The following is a 20,405-nucleotide window of genomic DNA, read 5'->3' as shown; positions in this document are numbered from 1 at the left end:
TCTTCAGATTTTCTCGTTTGATATATTCAGCTTTATGTTAGTTGCCCAGCAGGGGCATGTGTCACCAAACCCGATGTGATAGACGTGAATACGGAAAGGAAAAAAGCCCATTGTGTACGACATCCAACTAAATAGAAATTAGCAACAACTGAGCAGTGATTAGACAGTACAAATTGGTCTAATCTTTACAACTTAATCTATTGAAAAGAAACACTGCCAACACAATTTTTTTAAAAAATTGTTTTATGAACTGTTTTATTGTATAAAACACATGTAACCTAGTTGTTGACAAACAGCTGCATTTTCTAGTTATATATTCATACAGCTTCAAATCTAAACTGTAGGACATACAAACAGATCTTTCAGTTTATACTGAACACTAAATTCATCTCCTAAAACTCTCCCATTTTATTTTAACTACTCTTTTAAAAAAAATATGCCAAGTATCCCCAGGTTTCTTCTGTCCAAATTACAGTACGACAGTAGGGAGGAAGAGGGTAGGTTCAAAACTGGGCTTTATGCAGTTTTCTGCTGCCCCTTCTTTCCAATCAGAGACTTGTGAATGTGAGGGATCACACCTGTAACAGAAAGCAATAAAAATGTACAAAATGCAAGTTTAAAGCATAGGCTTAACACAATTATGTGCTGCATTTCTATTAAAATGGTCTGGCCAACTTTGAGATGGGAATGTTTTCACAGCTTAAGAACAGTCCACTACATAGTAGCTAAAATTGAACTACTGAGTGATTAGCTGTACTGTGAAGAAAAAGATCAGGTAAAATTATTACACATGCTCAGCATCTAATGCTGCACTGTCTCCCACTGCATATATGGGAATGGTTATAACTGCCTGGTGTATATATTATGTTTATGAATGGATTATTTACTGTATTTCTATCACTGAAATGCTATCTTATTTTGAACACGTTTAAACTCCTGATCCTACACACCTTCACAATTTATTTTACAATAGGACCACTAGCATTCCTGATGAACACCAACGTAGACTAGACTGTGATATCATTAGAGCTGCTTTATCACAGGAATAGCTTGCTCATAATCTGTGCTTGGTCAGGGGAAAATGACCAAGAACCCTTATTCCATGCACATTTTTCTTCCAGGTTTAAAACCTCAAAATGACACTTTCTTAAAAAGTTAATTCAACAGCTAAATGCTAGCTCTGGATTCTAAACTAATCAAGCATCATGCTTCACACTGACAAGTCCATTTGCTGCACATAACACCAGCTACTTGTTTTTAATCCTGAGCTAGTTTGCTGTATGTTGTACATCTGCAAGACTGTTCCAGTTTTTCAAGGGCACGCATATTGCAAGTTAGTTTGCTTCTGTAAACTGCCCCTAGTATAACTCGATCTAGAGACTGGGGGAGAAGCAAGAGTAGTGTTGATGGGCACATGTTAATAGATAACAGGACTAATTTTCAAAACTTTCCTATCACTATAGACATGGGCTTGACTGGTGTGTTCAAAGAAAATGAAGCATTAGAAAGATTCCTGTAGGGATGATCTCTTCCAATTACACAATGAATTTCCCCAACAGTAACCAGAGCAATAACAAAGCTTACAGAATGCCAGTCAAACTCTTGGCAATCCCACACTAAAGATACTCTACAGCTTCCTTCTAGTGAAGGAGTTCTCAGTACTACATTTAACGTTCTTAATGGTAATCAAGGTACAGGAATGACAAAACTACAAGCCATGGATAACTTAAATTTAAGTACTCTACTAATTTTCACAACAGGTTGCAGAAGGAAATGCAAAAAGTTCAAAGTATTATCATGCCATGACTGTTATTTAAAATACATTTTTAATTACCCCTTTTTAATGTAGATTGAATAATTTCGAAGCTCATTTTAGTGTGAATGAGGTTTGAGACATTGTGCAGTGTTATTTCCTTCATTACTGTCCATAATCACTAGAGGTGGTGAAGTATGGACTAGGACAGTGCTGGGGGAGAAACTAGAGATTAACACATTTTTTTGGTACAAGGGAAGGAAAGGGAACCAAATTTTGGGAAACAATGAAGTTCTGAACTTGACAACACAATCAGGAATGTATCAATGCCTGGAGTTTCAGCTGGAGCCTGAATATGGTACTCCAAGCAGAAAATGTGGACATTGATTTCTACATGTTTATTTTCCACTTTCCATGTAGAAGTGGAAGTCATACTGCACTGAAGCAAAAGTCCAAATTTATACATCTTAACATTGTAGTATAATTGTAAAATCATTGGATTAATAAGCAGAGCCTAGAACATTGATCTTTAAACAAATTCGATATTCACCATCACAGTCATTGACCACACGATACAGGAGCAGAATTAGGCTATCTGGCCCATTGAGCCTGCTCCACCATGTCATCACAGTTGATCCATTTTTCCTCTCAGCCCCAATGTCCTGTACTTCCCTTGTATCCCTTTATGCCCTGACCAACAAAGAATCTATCAACCTCTGCCTTTAATATACTAATGACTTGGCCTCCACAGCTACTTGTGGCAACAAATTCCAGATTCACCACTAAAGAAATTCCTTCTCACCTCTGTTCTTAAAGGATACCCCTGTATTTTGAAGCTGTGCCCTATAGTCCATGGGAAACATCCTCTCTTCACCACTATTAAGGTCTTTTACCATTCCACAGGTTTCAATGAGGTCACCCTCATTCTTCTGAATTCTAGTGAATACAGGCCCAGAGCCACCAAGTGCTCTTTATATGATGAACCATTCAATCCTGAAATCATTTTTGTTTACCTTCTTTGAACCCTCTCCACTTTGAGCACATCCTTTCAAAGGGGCCCAAAACTGCTCACAATACTCCCAAGTGAGGCCTCTCCAGTGCTTTATAAAGACCCAGCGTTACATCCTCGCTTTTATATTCTAGTCCTCTTGAAATGAATGTTAACATTATGTTCGCCTTCTTCACCACAGACTCAACCTGCAAGATGACCTTTAGGGAATCCTGAACAAGGACTCTCAAGTCACTTTGCATCTCCGTTTTTTGTATTTTCTATCCATTTAGAAAACAGTCAACCTTTCATTTCTTCTACCAAAGTGTATGACTGTACACTTCCTGACACAGTATTCCATCTGCCATTTCTTTGCCCAATCTCCTAATCTGTCCAAGTCCTTCTGTAGCTGCTCTACTTCCTCAAAACTACCCACCCCTCCACCTATCTTCATATAGCCTGCAAACTTTGCAACAAAGCCATCAATTCCATCATCCAACTCATTGACATACAAAGCAAAAAGAATCAGTCCCAACAGACATCTGTGGAACATTACTAATCACTGGCAGCCAGCCAGAAAAGGCTCCCTTAATTACCACTCCTTGCCTCATGTCAATCAGCCACAGCTTTGTCTATGCTAGAATCTTTCCTGTAATACCATGATCTTGTAGCTTGTTAAGAAGCCTTATGTGTGGTACCTTGTCAACAGCCTTCTGAAAAACCAAGTATACAATATCAACCGATTCTCTTTTGTTTATCTTGTTTGTTATTTCTTCAAAGAATTCCAACAGATTTGTCAGGCAAGAATTTCCCTCGAGGAAACCATGCTGACTACTATTTTTATCATGTGCTCCCACATACCCTGCGACCTCATCCTTAATAATCAACTCCAACATCTCCCCCAACCACCGAGGTCAGATTAACTAACTTCCTTTCTTCTGCCTCTCACTTCTTGAAGAGTGGGGTGACATTTGCAATTTTCCAGTCTTCCAGGACCATTCCAGAATCTAGCAATTCTTGAAAGATCATCACTAATGCCTCCACAATCACTTCAGCCACCTCTTTCAGAACACTGGGTGTACACCATCTGGTCCAGGTGACTTATCCACCATTAGATCTTTCAGTTTCCCCAAGAACTTTCTCTCTAGTTATAGTAACTACTGAGTTTCAATTCAGTCATTGAATTTGTAATAAAAGCTATAATGCTGATCATAAAATCACCTAGTCATATGAATCTACACCATACTCAGAACAGCCACTATGAGACTCAATCCACTAATGTCTTTGACTCTTAAGTACTTCATTTCCAAAGGAACAAAGAGTTAACTAGGCTTAGTCAACAATGTTGATATCCTGTAAATTAAAATAGTCAGGGAGACCTTTCCTTTTGGATAAAAGAGTAATCTGCCAAATGCAGGCCAAATACATTATGCACTTGCTTCAAGTGACACACACGAGTTGTATATCAATAAGTTATCAAGGGCTAATGAGCATTAAAGTCTTAACCAGTCAACTTGAAGAGGTAGGAGATGAAATACTAATGACAATACATCAAACTATCACTCAGCCAGTGAAAAGACAATCTGATGTAATAACTTTCTTGCTTCAGTACAAATATAAACCTTGTACTATAGACTGAAACAATGAATAGCATTTTTGCATATTTTATGGATGAATCCCTTTTAAAAAACATGTACCCAGAAGCAGTGGTGAACAGCCTGCATAATATTTCAATGTTACAGTTAGAATATCATACAACTCCAGTACAGGAGAGTTATAAGCATCAGATAAATGGTTTTCAAGTAAATATAGTCTGCATCACCTTGTTCATTCCTCTAACAACCTTACAGAGCATCTACCTTTATGTTGCTCTGGCAGCTTCAAATACATTACCACTTAATACATAATTACAGGTTGGCGCACCCCTTATCTGAAGTGCTTTGGTCCAGAAGTGACTCAGATTTTGGAATATATAATGAATAGCTTGGGACCGCCATCATTTCAGACTCTGAATTTATGTGCTACATGTAAGCAGTCTCACACTTGTAGATCACACATATACAGTATTTAATAATTTACATACCATAATATAATGGAAAAATAACATGTGCAGGCTAACAAAAGTAACAACAGCATAGAGAGAATACCTGAATCAGCTGTCGAACAACAACAAACAATGGCAGTTTCTCAGTCTCCACCTACGATGCTGTTTTGATTAAAAGGCTATGATACACCGTATTTATATTTTACTTTTTTTTTTAAGGTTTATGCAAGATGAAAAAACAAAATCAGCATTGTAGACTTGTTCTACTGTTAGATCTTCATCAACAACGATCTTGGCTAATACAAAAATTTCACTGTTGCTTCATGATCAGCAGATATATAAAAAAAATTAATACTGTGCATTTACTTAAATTTTTGCAACCAACCTGCAGAATATTCACAATTAAGTTCAATTTTCAGTTAATTGTGATAGAACTTTGCTTATTTCAAGTAGCATACTGTTAAGCAGAATATGTTCAGGCTGAGTGTGGGCCAGTGGGACTAGGTGAGAGTAAGCATTCGGCACGGACTAGAAGGGCCGAAATGGCCTGTTTCCGTGCTGTAATTGTTAAATGATGCTGACAAAGCCACTCTTTCAATACACAATCGAGACATTCAATTTTCGCTATGCAGCTTTTCTACTTTTCATTAATTTCTGTTCATTACATAGGTGAGGTCACTTCTCAGAACTGTCTATGGTGAGCAGAGATTTGCACATCACCTGGGAATCTTCGCAGCACCTTGTGGAATTTTCCATTTGACATATCAGTGCTCAAAAAAACATTTTTGGATTCTGGAATGTCGGATTAGTGGGTACTCAACCTGTACTACAATACAAATATTAATACATTATAAAAAATAATTTTGGATGCGATGGCTTATATCAATCAAATGGTCTTCTCAATCCCACTGAGAAATACTCTACTGCCTTGAAAAACTATTACTTTTATTATTTCAATACATACCACCACCAGCAATGGTTGCCTTGATCAGCGAATCCAACTCCTCATCACCTCGGATGGCCAACTGCAAATGACGTGGTGTGATACGCTTTACTTTCAGATCCTTGGATGCATTTCCTGCCAACTCCAACACCTAGAGAACACCAGCAGAACATTGTGAATATGTTTAGCCCAATATCCCTGGATTTCTATTTTGAACAGGCTGCAATGACAAGAAATCCAAAATTAAGCACACAATTCTTTAAAATTCCACTTTCTCATTACCGTAGTAAATTTACTCATTTATGAGCTATTAGAATCCTACTCTGGACATCTCCATACAGGCCCCGCCCTGACATTTCTTTACAATATTTATGTTTCCTCTTTTAATTAGATAAGCTAAATAATTTTTCTTACACAGTATTAAAGTGATAGTGTTGAAAACCTCGCAAGTTCCAAGCATTATTTCTGCTGAACCACTGGTTGGTCTCGAGTATAACACTGCGCAGCTATTTTGGCAGTCACATACAACACTCCTGTTCAGAATTGTCTGTTAAATTATTTAACTTGCAGCATTCAGGTTCTTAAAAATCATTCCTACCAAACCTTTGATTTTCCCACCACAATTTTAGATCCTGATGAATGGTCACGTTAAAATATTGAAAATGTTTATTCCTTCCCAGATGTGGCCTGACCAGTTGAGTATTTTAAGTACTTCCTGTTCATTTCAAATTTCCAGCATCTGCTCATCTATTTCTCTTGGCTCTCTGCCATCCTCATTGAACAACTGTTTTAAGTCTTTTAACATTACACCATAGAAATAGATATGGAGAGAGAAAACAAAAACTACCAGCAGTTTAGATCAAAGTGGACAGAAACATCAAGACAAAAATTAGCAGCACGGATAGATATCAAGGCCTAGAGTTTTATTCACTCTTCTCACCCTAATACAAAAAAAGCACTACATGTGATGTTTGAAGTACTTGTCAACCCCATCACCTACCTCAGCAGTGAGATACTCAAGGATAGCTGCACTATACACTGCAGCTGTAGCACCCACCCGTCCATGGCTGGTAGTACGAGTCTTCAAATGCCTATGAATACGACCTACAGGAAACTAGAAGAAAGAATACCAAGTGATAACTGTCAACCTGATCCAAAATAAAAACTAGAATTCTATTACAGAATGAATAATTGTTAGCTTCCACATTCAAGTTCTGTCAGTCCATTAAAATATACAAAAACATTTCTTGGAATAAAAAGGCTTCTAAATTTAACTTCTATAATCTCCAACTGCCTCACTTAAAGCTCAAGCTTCTCTCTTGGAGATCACAAATCCTACTACAGAAATTGTTCTGCAGATTTCACCAAATACCTATTAACTGAAATCCTGGTTGATTGCCAACATCCACCCACAGCAAACCCATGAAAAAAACAATTACTCCAATCAAGCTTAAAAATGAAAACTAAATTTAAACACAAGTTGATTTCGAAGGAATATCCCAGTTACAGCTTTGCAGAGTCCAAAAAGGATGAAAAAGTCTGGTATATTTGAAGTATTTACAGTTTAAATCTACCAATAAAAGAAATTTCTTCCCTGCAAATCTACTGAACTATATTTCATTATACACAAAAATTACTGGTTGCCCTCAACTTAAGGACTGTCCCTAATTCTAGACAACTCTTGGAAAGAATGCCAAGACCCTGAAGAGAATGACAATGCCTTCATGAAGAACCAGTAATAAAGCTGGAATTCGCCTCAAAGGACATTAAGGAACTTTGATAAGGCACAGAGGGAGAAAGTATTCACATCTATAATGGTCAGGAAGGTACATTTTAAACCAATCACAATCTAGAACATACTACTGAAAGGAACAGATTTAATTACAAATTCTGAAATGGAATTGGGAAAATGAAGTTTTGCAAGAGCAGGTTGAATTACTTCAAGCAATTAACATGAGGCACATGCTCCTCCTATACTGAATGCTTCAACAATTCTAAATTAATAATTTTTGTCCTTCTGAAGTTTAACAAGTCATTTCTGTTATTCCCAAAGGGAGATAATTTGAAAGGCATTACAGGTCAGCCATGATTGAAGTGAAAGCAAATTGAGTCAAGAGAAAAAATGACTTACTCATGTTGCCCAACAATTAATGGCTTTATGATGTGTTCCCAAATCCATGTTTAAAATTGTGTTATACTCTTGAGAGGGTATCAGGGCAAAAAGAGCTAGCAAACCAGCTAGAACCAGTTAGAGGCAGCAAATCCAGTGTCATTAATTGCAAAGTAAGTCAAAAGTACCATATAACTTGTGTTAGAGTTCAATACCAGTGTCCTCTGTATGGAGTCATTGTACGTCCTCCCTGTGGAATGTGTGGGTTTCCTCCCACAGTCCAAAGACTGGATAGGTTCACTTGTCACTGTAAAAAGTCCTATGATTGGGTAAGGATTAAATCAAGGGTCGCTGGGTAGCACATTTGAAGGGCCAGAACATCTATTCTGTGCTGCATCTCTAAATAAATAAATATCCCTTCCTACACACTGAAAAGGTATTGAAGCACCCCACATCCTAGTAGAAATTTACATTTTAAAAAAAGTCTTTATATAAAAACACATTTTTTTATAAACACATACTAAGGAATTACAATAATCTTGTGGCCATCTATGAGACAGTGAGCAAAGAATAATGCTAGATAGACCAAGCAATCCAGGCAAGGATAAATATGTTGAAACTGAATGTTTGAAGAACCCATACACAGTTTTGAGAAGCTAGTTCGAAGAACAATTGCTTATTTATACATTAATTTCATCCCATGACAGAATATTAGATCCCTTATTGCTCATTACTGAACTGAAGGCTGGCAAATAATTTGAAAATGCAAAAATAGCTCTGCCCATGGAATGATGCTAGATTTCAAACTTGCACTCTACAATGTCTTCTCTGATGTTGTGTGCAATATATATGACTTAATTTAATCAGGTGTATCCTGGAGAATTTTCAGGCTTCAGGAAAGAGCAATCAAAGAGTTTTGCTTACTTTTGCCCTTAACTAAAACTTAATCAAATTTCAGGAATGTAACATTCAGAGCCTTACACAAAGGTAAAAGAAATTATAAATACATGAAGAATAAATGCACCTGAGTCCAACTTTTTTAAAATATATTTTAGTTACCATGTGCTGAAGAGTACAGCTGGCACACACAAGTTTCAACTTCTACACTCAAAGGTTACCTAGCACATTAATTTCAGCTAATGAAATAGTTTCTTCTATTGTTTTGAGAAGTTAATGAAAATACAGCCAAATTTGTTATCACTTCACCACATTTCCAAGCTAAAAAATAGCAGCAAGAACATTCTCTGCAACTTCTACCATCTTCAATGGGATCCTACTACCAAACACATCTTTACTTTCCCCCTCCCATCTACCTGCTTTTCATAGGGGTCACTCTCTGTGATTCCCTTATTCATTCATCCTTACCCACTAATTTCCCTCCTGGCATATATCCCTCCAAATAACAGAAATGCTATAGTTGCCCATTCAACTTCTCCCTCACCTCCATTCAGGGCCTCAAACAGTCCTTCCAGACAAGGCAACACTTCACTCCCAAATCTGTTGGGGTCGTCTATTGTATCCAGTGCTCCTGATGCAGCCTCCTCTACATGAGACCCAATTAAAATTGGAGGACCACTTTGGCAAGCACCTCCACTACATTCCAAAGCAGAATTTCCTGGTGACCAACTTTTTTAATCCCCATCCCCATTCTGACATGTCAGTCTATTGCCCTGTTTGCCACAAACAGGCCACACTCAGAAGTGGTGGAGCAACACCTCATATTCCATCAAGGTAGCCTCCAACCTGATAACATGAATATCGATTTCTCCTCATTTAAAAAAAATTCTCCCCCCCCCCCCCCCTTCTTCTATTCCCCACTCTGGCCTCTTACCTATTCACCTTACCTGTCTACCATCCCCCCCCCCCCCCCCCCGGTGTCCCTCCTTCCCAAGCTCTCCTCTCCTATTAGATTCCTTCTTCTCCAGCCATTCATCTTTCCCACCCACCTGGCTTCACCTACCATTTTCTAGCTTGTCTTCCTTCCCCCCCCCACCATTCATAATTCCAATGTCTTTAGCCTTCCTTTCCAGTCCTGAAGATGAATCTCGGCTCAAAATCTCAACGGTTTGTTCCTTTCCATTGATGCTGCTGAGCTCCTCTAGCATTGTGCGTTACCCAAAATGATTTATAATATTGACAGGGCTGATTCATTCCAAAGCAAAACCGACAGACTGAGATTTTCATATGATTAGGACAGGAGGTTGATACTTGTTGAAATGCCACAGTATAGCAAAATGGAGATAACTTTTTTGTGTACAACTAGATCTGAAAATTGCCGTACTCTTTACACACCTCTCCCACTAACTGATGGCGATTAAGGCAGCTACGTTAGAAGGTGGTGCTGCTCCACAAATTTTCCCTCCAGTTGGTATGATGAAGATTAAGACCTTTTGTCTCTAGATGGAGAAAAACCAAAATTTGAAGATCAAGTGGACAGACTCAAGGTTCCTGGCACTAACTTTACATGTGACCAACAACAGGAAGACCCTTCTGTAATTACTAGTTAAGACGTCAAGAACAATTTCAATGAAGATCAGTGTCAAACAAGGTTACGTCATTGCTCCAACACATTCCCATCTTCCTCACCACAATGAGGTGCTTCATCTTCAACAACATACTGTAGGAGCAGTATTGATCTTCAGAACCAACAAAAATCTCTTCATGCTATGTTAACTATGTTCTAGAACAAAGATCGCCAAAACCTCTGGTCAAAAAGCAGTTGATGTTTATGTTTCTGCATGCTTAGAAGCAGAGCTCCAAGATAGCATACAAGAGGATAGGCCTTACATCTAACAACTCAAAGGCTTCTACCAACTAACAATAAAGGCTCACTTTGAGATCTTGTAAAACATAGATTAACTCACAACATCTTGAAAACCACTTCTCAACAAAGTTAGACATCAATGTCTTTGGTCAGTTGAGTCAAGGGTATTTAAGAGGTCAAGGTATACAACCTGGCACAAAATTTACTAGTGGAGAGCAGTGATCCCTCCTCTTGCATATGCTCAAGCATCTATAACAACCACATATAACAATCACAGCACGGAAACAGGCCATCTCAGCCTTCCTAGTCCATGCTGAACTCTTAACCTCACCTAGTCCCACCTACCCGCACTCAGCCCATAACCCTCCACTCCTCTCCTGTCCATATACCTATCCACTTTTACCTTAAATGACACAACTGAACTGGCCTCTACTACTTCTACAGGAAGCTCATTCCACACAGCTATCACTCTCTGAGTAAAGAAAGACCCCCTCATGTTTCCCTTAAACTTCTGCCCCCTAACCCTCAAATCATGTCCTCTCGTTTGAATCTCCCCTACCCTCAATGGAAACAGCCTATTCACGTCAACTCTATCTATCCCTCTCAAAATTTTAAATACCTCAATCAAATTCCCCCTCAACCTTCTACGCTCCAATGAATAGAGATCTAACTTGTTCAACCTTTCCCTGTAACTTAAGCGCTGAAACCCAGGTAACATCCTAGTAAATCGTCTCGGCACTCTCTCTAATTTATTGATATCTTTCCTATAATTCGGTGACCAGAACTGCACACAATATTCTAAATCTACATTCTGCAAAAATCTACATTGCCTTCACAACACCTTTAAGTTCACCAGAAGGGCAAACAGGCCAACATCCCAGCTTCTCGCATAATTAGCTACACTTTGCAGACCACATTTTTTGCATGTCTACTAATAGATTTCTAAACCAAGCCCTCGCAAGAAATTGCCAGGGAGATAGAGAAAGAAAAATCAAGGATGTGCACAAAGCTTTCTGAATAGCTCAAAATCCTTATCAAATCTTTGGAAACTTTGGGCTATTATCTCTAAAGAAATACCCAGGACAGAACAGACAACCTCAAATCAGGCGCCAGCTGTAGATAGACAGGAGTGCGAACTACTCTTCACAGCCTACCCACCACCTGCTCTCTCAACCAACTTCTCCCCCCCCCCCCTGCAGTTCCCACATTGGTTTTGTAAGTTTGAGGTGGCCTATAGAGTTGAAGTTAGTCATTCTCAATCCCAAGAGACAGCCTAAAATAATAATATGTGATAATGGGCTTGTCATACAATAGAAGTGTTCTACATAGCAAGGTTTTACTAAGCGATAAACATAACAAATATTAAACTGATGGAGAAGACCACAATTTAGTTACTGGATTCCTCCCTAACCCATGGTGAGCAAAGGAGGGTACATCAAAACAAACTTAGCAGTTAGTTTATAGGATTACTTGTATCAGTAAATGCACTACATGGAAACATCTATAGCCAAAACAATTTGATCTCCTTGCACCATGTTTCAATTTATTGTACCAAAGAAATTTGACTGACATTGAACTGTTAAGTGTAGTAGATACAATGAAGGATATGGGCTGGAACTTTTTAAATAGAGCAAAAATTGAGACACTATGGTGCAATAGTGGCTTGGTGATTAAAATTATCAGACTAATTGTTGCTTAATGTTCAGTAATATAAATATATACACTTGTAAATATTGTTTGAGTAAGCATTCTTGTTTGTTTCAATAACTCATAACAGGTTGTTCGTACAGGTAAGTGAACTGCACATGGCATCACTCTCCCATGTGATACATGCGTGCCTTGCTTAAAGTAAGCATGAAGTTACAAGACAACACCAGGGACCAATTTTCAAATCACACCATGGTAGCTATGAAATCTACATTAAGTTAATAATTTGGAATGCAATGACCACAAAACTAACAATTCAACTAAAATTCCAACAGGAGTACCAATACCTTTCGTGGTAGAAAAACCCCAACTTCACCAGGTCTGATTTATATGCAGTTCTTAAATGCCCCCTGATGTGGTCAATCATGACAATTAGTTTAAAGCCCCTAATGCAATGTCCAGACTCCAAAAGTTAATACTGAAGCAAGCCTAGTCATTTTTCCAGAATGAAAATAATCATGAAATTTGTGCATGACACTTAGACCTTTAGAAAAGTCTTACATCACCTCAGTATCAATTCACCTGATTAAAACCTCAAAGTTTATGTTAACTTTATGCCATCAAGTTCTAAACATCCTATTACAACATCCAATCTTGATTACGGACTGGGATACAGAAGTTGAACCCGAGGATGCAAAAGCAGCCCTTCATCCTGAATAACATGGCATCAAAGAGGCTTTGAACAATAGATATTAGGAAAACTGAGTGACTGTTGGTAGTACCTGACACACTGAGAAGTTATTTGTTGGAGGCCAATCATTGCAGTCCAGGGCACTGTTGCAAGTTCTTCAGGAAATAGCCCTCAGCCCAAATAATCTTCAGCTGCTCCAAGTAGAGCTGTTCACTGATGATTCCAAATGCAACCTCTTAGGACATAACATTTTCCTCATAATATTTAAGTAGCATTTCAATTATTTAGAGATAAAGACCTGATTCTGAAATCTATTTTCTTATGTCCAATCTGAACAGAAGGCCTACCTGTAATCCTGCTCTCTGAGACCGGGAAACTGCTTTAGCTTTAGCTTTTCCTGAATCCTTCCCAGCTTTCCCGCCAGCCTGTCAAACAGAGTAAAAAGGTGAGAATAACATCCAAAAGGTTTTCTACGGGCCAAAACAATATGCCATAATGACAGACTTAAACCCAACTATAATATTTATGTTATTGTTAAAAACAATAAAATATTCAACAATTAACACATTTACTTGTGAATACTTTTAAAAAAGTATTTATATTCTTGCTTGTGAAATCAAATGGAAACTATATGTTTTAATTGTGGTAGCAGCACATCACAAACCGGTAAGCAATTATTTTATGCAATCCCTACTCCACCTTCATTGGGTGGAATAAGAATTTAATTGAGGAAGTAGAAAAAAATCATTTAAAAACCCAGCTCAGGACATGCAGGCACTGTTACTTTACAATTAGATATTAACACCTGTGTCCAGTCTTCCAAATTTAAAGCACTCAGAAAATAAATAAAGCTTTTTAAAATTCAATATTTAATTCATACACAAATTGATATTGGCAAATTCTACTTTAATGCTCGCTGTAATAATAGTTTCCATAAATCAGTGGAGTGGAATTAGGCCATTTGGCCCATCAATTCCGCACCGCCATTTGATCATGGCTGATTTATTATCCCTTTCAACCCTGTTTACCCACTTTCTCCCCATTACCTTTACTAATAAAGAACATATTAACTTCCAGTTTAAATATACCCAAATGATTCATCTGCGCAATGATTCACCACCCTCTGGCTAAATAAATTCCTCTTCCTCTGCTCTGAGGCTGCACCCTCTGGTCCTAGACTGTCCCACTATTGGAAGCATCCTCTCCACATTCACTCTATCTAGGCCATTCATAAGATTGAAAACGAAAGGCTTGGCCCAAGTTTTCTCCTTATCAAAACCACTATTGTGAATTTGTTAGTTTTTTTAAGTATGTTCACCATCTGAACAATGCTTCTACTTTCATATACAAAATGGGATACTGTACATGGTTTTTGAGGCATGAGATTGATAAAAAGCATTTAGTGCAACTCTTATCTATTTAAGCAAGTGTCTGTCACAAAGTTATTTAATGATCTCAACATGAATAGGATGTAAATAATTAAGATGTCGGATGTTCAATAATGAAAAACAAGGTTACAATCTAATCACCCATGAGTTCTGAGTTGACAGCTGATCAAAGATGCAGCAACATTTTTTTTACTGGCTAAAATTTGCTCTTTGGCTGGAGTTACGTTTAACACAGAATTTTTGCTGAATATAATGGCAATAAATCAGTTAAATAAAGCCAATTAAAAATATTGCTGTTCATGCTCTCAGCAAATCACTTAGCATGAATGTAGACCCACACCCCATCAGCCGATGCCAACCTCCTCCATCCAAGTGCACAGCAGTAAGTCTGGAAATGGGACAAGTATTTAATTCAGCTGCTCCGACACATAACAACCATTAATGATTTCACAAAAGAGCATCACTCCTTTAAATCAATGGAGATTCGAATAATTCACAGAAATATCGATAAGCAATTTATGCTGGCACGGTAACCCTCTCAGATGACATAACCAAAGTTACAGATTTCCACCCCAGTACTACGAGTCACCACAAATATTGAAGGGCCAATTTATGAATGTTTCCTAGATTAATCTCAAAACATGAAACATACTGACAACTACGATTTACATGGTCAAATTATAAATGTTTATAATCTGTCTAACCAATATTCTAGAAATTAGAAGCGTAACATGAAAATGCCAAGCACCTACGCACTTCAATCTCACACGAAAGCAAAAAGATATCTCAATCAAATCTTCAGGAATATAACCTGTTTAGTCTGCCAATCTTCTAGAAATTGCACATTAACGTACATTGTTATAAGTGTAACAGGAACATACACTTCAATCTCAGATTAGATCAAAAGAACATCTCAATCAAATCTGTATGACCATAACCGATCTAATCCGCCAAATATTCTATAAGGTACACGTTAACGTATATCGTTACAAGTGTAATCGGAAAGTACAAGCACCGATGCACTTCACTCTCAGATGAAACCGAAGTAACATCTAAATCCAGTCTGTATAAACATACCTAAACATTTAAGGTTGCACATTACACACTTGCAACTGCGACAGGAAAATGCAAACGCTTCCGGAACTTGCCAAAACTACAGAAGTGAGATTTGCACGCCGATTGCACATTCGAACTGGAGTTTGGATTTAAAAAAGAAAGTTATCCGGTTCGATGCGTGTGCAGCCGACTGCGATGACAACTGGCAGAGTTCCTGAACTTGAACAGTTTGCAGCCCTCGGGAGATGCGAGGGTTGGACAGCTTTTCCCGCCAGTGAGCTGTCAGTCAGCCCGGACGCAGGGAGGGGAAAGAAAACCAACCCACCCCTCCCCTCAACTATCCTCCAGAGGGGCCCCTCATACCCCTCTGCCCCGCCGGGTCCCCCCCCCCCCATTCCTCTTCACTCGGTGGCGGTGATGCCAACAGAAATCCCGCGCTCGGAAGGGATAAGCGGCCGGCACCCTGGCGCAGGGAGAGGAGGGAACGGGGGAAGGGGGTGCCCATCCAAACGCTCCCCACAAACCCGAAAGTAACCACGGCGGCTGCCGGTGTCCGGAGGGGCTCTGGCAGGCAGCAATCCCCGAGCCAGCCAGATTTTTCCAAAAAGCGCCCCGGGGGGGGGGAGGTAAGGGGGGGCAATACGAGTGCCGCCAACCGGCGACGGGTTTAGTGATCCAGCCCGTGTCGGGGCGCACTCACCATGTCCGTTCCTGTCAGCACTCTCCACCGCCTCGCGCCCACTCTCCACTCAAACAATAACCGACACTTCACAGCGGCCCGCCGACGTCCGGGGCTCCCGGCCAATCGCCGCCCCGCATACTCATTCAAACCCGCCACCCGCCCAATCACCGCCTCCCTTCTTTTAACGTCTTTCCTCCCTCCCAACGGTTTTTTAAAATTTGTTTTTCGCACGCGGCCTTTTGAGAGGTATTTGCCACACAAGCGATCGTGTTGCCGCTTGTAAGCTGAAATGTCCTTATTTCGCTCTGTAGTGTTTTAACTCCGGTGCAGTAAAATAAAGGAAAAAAAGCCTGGACTTGACGTGTGAAGTGTGACCAATTAGATCAGACCTTCCACATTTGACCCGCCCATCATTTGGCGTTTACTATTTATTGATAACTTAATACGATGTGTTCACTAACAGGAACTCCTTAATCTATTTCATGCTTCTTTTTACGAAGTTAGAATGAGTGAAGTTACTTTAGTAATAAGTGTTTGGAAAAGGAACCGTAGAGATCATGTGATTGGCATCCCCATCAGCCAATCAGTGGCCCTGTCATTTTGGGCGCGGGATCTGGCAGCAACCAGTGATCGACAGTAGCACCAGCCATTCCAAAAGAGAATTAATTCTTAAACGCAATTTGAAAACTCATTTTGAAAAACAACAGCATATTGCATCTTTGCGTTAGCATTATAAACATGCATCTCGTCAATTTGCTCTCAGAATTCTTCCTGCAAGCACGCAACGATAGCGATTCATAACTTAACGAATGTTAGCTGTTTATTATGTTGACCATCTTTGAAAGAATTTTTTTGATTTAGTGTTAGCCAGATTTTAAATGTACATTTGTATTAACTTCATGTATACAAAATAAACATTTGGTTCCGCAACAGGTTGTCTTTCAGGCAGTTTGCGCCATCTGGTCCTCCCGGTTGGGAGCGTGTACAGTAAGGATAAGCAGCGGAAGGTTTACGGATTTCAAAATGCGCCACAACCACGCCTTTTCCAAAGGGAAGGATTGATGCACTTCTTAACATGTTTAAATTTGATTTCTTGAAATTTGCATTTGCACCTTTACTCGAATTTTAATTTCCTTTTTCCTCACGATTCTCCAGAGCAGTCAGTCAGATACGCGCCTGTGACATTTGCCTGCGTTTGCTCCTTATCTCTCGACTATAAGATCTATCAATTGCAACAAACAATCTGTCAGAAACTTAGCGGGTCGAGCAGCATCTAAGCAGGGAGGGGGATTTTTTATGATATTTTGACTGGAGACCCGGCATCCGGATTGACGCACTATGTTTCTCCAGCTGATTGATTGTTGCTCTAGATTCCAGCATTTGCTGTCACTTGTGTTTCAATCAACTGTAGTTCAGAAATTTTTAACTAAAGCAGCTTTTGGGAAGACAGTATTAAAGAGTGAAGAAACATTTTTGGATTACACTCCTGGTTAGCCTGGATTTTTAAATGATGCCCTATTTTGTTTTGGGTTTCTGTCACCACAGAATATACTGTAGTTCCTCTATATTTTCCCTAGTGAATTATTTCATTGTTTCAAACACCACTATTAACAAATTGTTGACCTGTTTAAACTCTCCACAATCTGATATGGGCAATACAGGATGTCCAGGGGCTGGAGATCTGACCTCATGTTCCTTGCAACTGTCAAAGAGTTGGGTTTATTGCAGACACACTCTCACAAGCTCGCTACTTGGCTTTGGAGCAATTAGACAACTGCAAGACATATGTTAGGCCGCTGTTTATGATTACATCTCAGTGTTTAACACCATCATTCCCTCAGAACTAATAACCAAGCTTGAAAATCTGGGCTTCTGTAATTAGATCCTTGACTTCCTTACAATCAATGAAAATAGGTAGTAGTATCTCATCATTGACCATCAACACGGGGATGTGTGCTTAGCAAACTGCTCTACTCCACATTCGTGACTGTGGCAAAGCACAGCTCAAATCCTATCTATAAATTCACCGATTACACCACTGTTGTTTGTAGATTCTCAGATATCTACGAGGAGGCTTACAGGTGAGAGAGACAGGTCAGCTGGATGAGTGGTGTCACAGCCACAACCTCGCAACCTTGCACTCAATGTCAGCAAAACTGAGGAACTGATTGCGGACTTCAGAAAGGGAAAATTGGGAGAAGACACACCAGTTCTCATTGAGGTGTGAGTGGTGGAAAAGGTGACAGCTATTTTGCATTAACTTCATGTGCACAAAATAAACATATGGTCCCTCAACAGGCTCTCTTCTTAGACAGTTTACACCATCTTAACCTATTGGATACCAAAATGCATGGATAGAGTAGATGCAGAGAGTATGTTTCCATTAGTAGGAGAGTTTAGAATCCAAGGGCACGGCTTCTGAATGAAGGGACATCTCTTTAAAACTGAGCTAAAGAAGAATTTCTTCTGCCAGAGGGTGGTGAATCTGTGGAATTCCAGAGGACTGTGGAGGCAAAGTCACTGGGTGTTTTTAAGGCATGTCACAAGTACCAAGATACGGGTGGTGGGGTGAAGATACATCTCTACCAAAGGCAGTATAAGGCACTCCTTCCCTCTTCTAGCCTGCAGGTCACCCTTGGGCAAGGTGTAGCACCTGCTCAGTCCCCGATCAGGGTCATGTGAAGCCATGGGAGCAGGTGGTGGATGGTCGTATGAGCAGCTGGTACATACAATATCACTAGTCCTGGTTATGCGAACACTGACACCAGGCAGACAATCTCTCTGAAGAGTATTGATAATGGCTGGAGTAACCTCCACTGCCAAGAAGGCCCACCAGTGCCTTTACTTCCTGAGAAAGCTGAAGAAATTTGGCCTGTCCCCTAAAACCCTCACTAATTTTTATAGATGTGCCAAAGAAAGCATTCTTCTAGGGTGCATCACAAACTGGTATGGAAGTTTGTCCTGTCCAAGACAGGAAGAAGCTGCAGAAGATCATGAACACAACCCAGCACATCACACAAACCAATCTTCCATCCTTGGACTCACTTTACACCGCATGCTGTGGGAACAGTGCTGCCAGGATAATCAAGGACACGACCCACCCAGCCAGCACAATTTTTATCCCTCTTCCCTCCGGGAGAAGGTTCAGGAGCTTGAAGATTTGTTCAGCCAGATTTGGGAACAGCTTCTTTCCAACTGTGATAAGACTGCTGAATGGATCCTGACCGGGATCTGGGCCGTACCTTCCAAATATTCGGACCTGACTTGTACTACCTTACTTTCCCTTTATTATTTTCTAATTATGATTTATAATTTAAATTTTTATTATATTTACTTTAATTTGTACATTAGGGAGCACGAAGCGCAGAATCAAATATCGCTGTGATGATTGTATGTTGTAGTATCAATTGTTTGGTGACAATTAAGTAAAGTAAAGTAACCCATCTTGTAAAGACACTGCCCAGAAGAAGGCAATGGCAAACCACTTCTGTAGAAAAATTTGCCAAGAACAGTCATGGAAAGACCACGATTAGCCACTTCATACAACATGGCATATTACGAATGAACGAAACAAGACGCAGTGAAAACTTTTTGTGTGTGATCCGTATCTCAAGGTAGTCCAAAAGGAAAATAATAACAGAATACAGAAGATAGTGTACAGTTACAGAAGGGCCTTGACAAGATAGATTGAGAGATCAAGAGTTCTTCTTCATTACATAAGACTCTTTATTGTATATGGCTTGTTCAAAAGTCATATAGCAGTTGGGTAAAAACTGTCTTTGAGCCTGTTGATACACGTTCTCAAGCTTTTGCATCTTGTAACACATAAAATGCAAGAGGAACACAGTAGGTCAGGCAGTACCTAGGGCGAGGAATAAGGAGTCTCTGCTTTTCCTCTCCCCCCCTTCGAATTCTGGTTTCTTCCACAACCCCCCCACCCTTACTTACCAGTCTCAACCTGAAATGTCAACTCTTTACTCCTTTCCATAGCATAAATGCTGCCTGACCTGCTGAGTTCCTTCAGCATTTTGTGCACATTACTCTTGGATTTCCAGATCTGCAGAATCTCTTGTGTTTTTGTATTTTGTGTCTGATGGAAGGAGGGAGAAAGGGGAGAAGAGATAATTAATCAAAATCAGGTTTAATATCAATGGCATACGTCGTGAAATTTGTTAACTTTGTGGCATTAGTACAATGCAATACATAATAATAGAGAGAAAAAGAACTGAATTACAGTAAGTATATATACGCACATATATAATAGTTAAATAAGTAGTGCAAAAAATAACAAAGAAAGAAGTAGTGAGGTAGTGTTCATGGGTTTAATGTCCATTCAGAA

The 20,405-nt window shown here is 39.5% G+C and overlaps 1 protein-coding gene across 1 annotated transcript; it reads right to left on the bottom strand.

Moving 5' to 3' along the window:
- Positions 1–225: 225 nt before the first annotated feature.
- On the bottom strand, positions 226–16,350 carry LOC132391369 (histone H2A.V). Its single transcript, XM_059964458.1, has 5 exons — positions 16,085–16,350; positions 13,288–13,365; positions 6,729–6,842; positions 5,750–5,879; positions 226–578 (listed from the first exon to the last, which is right to left on the bottom strand). The coding sequence occupies exons 1-5, from the start codon at positions 16,085–16,087 to the stop codon at positions 517–519; spliced, it is 387 nt and encodes a 128-aa protein (XP_059820441.1). The 5' UTR covers positions 16,088–16,350; the 3' UTR covers positions 226–516.
- Between the last annotated feature and the right edge of the window lie 4,055 nt (positions 16,351–20,405).

Source organism: Hypanus sabinus, chromosome 1 (assembly GCF_030144855.1).
Source record: "Hypanus sabinus isolate sHypSab1 chromosome 1, sHypSab1.hap1, whole genome shotgun sequence".
Taxonomy (NCBI): domain Eukaryota; kingdom Metazoa; phylum Chordata; class Chondrichthyes; order Myliobatiformes; family Dasyatidae; genus Hypanus; species Hypanus sabinus.
Note: the sequence above shows the minus strand (reverse complement) of the source record. Positions and strands in the feature narration are given on the sequence as shown.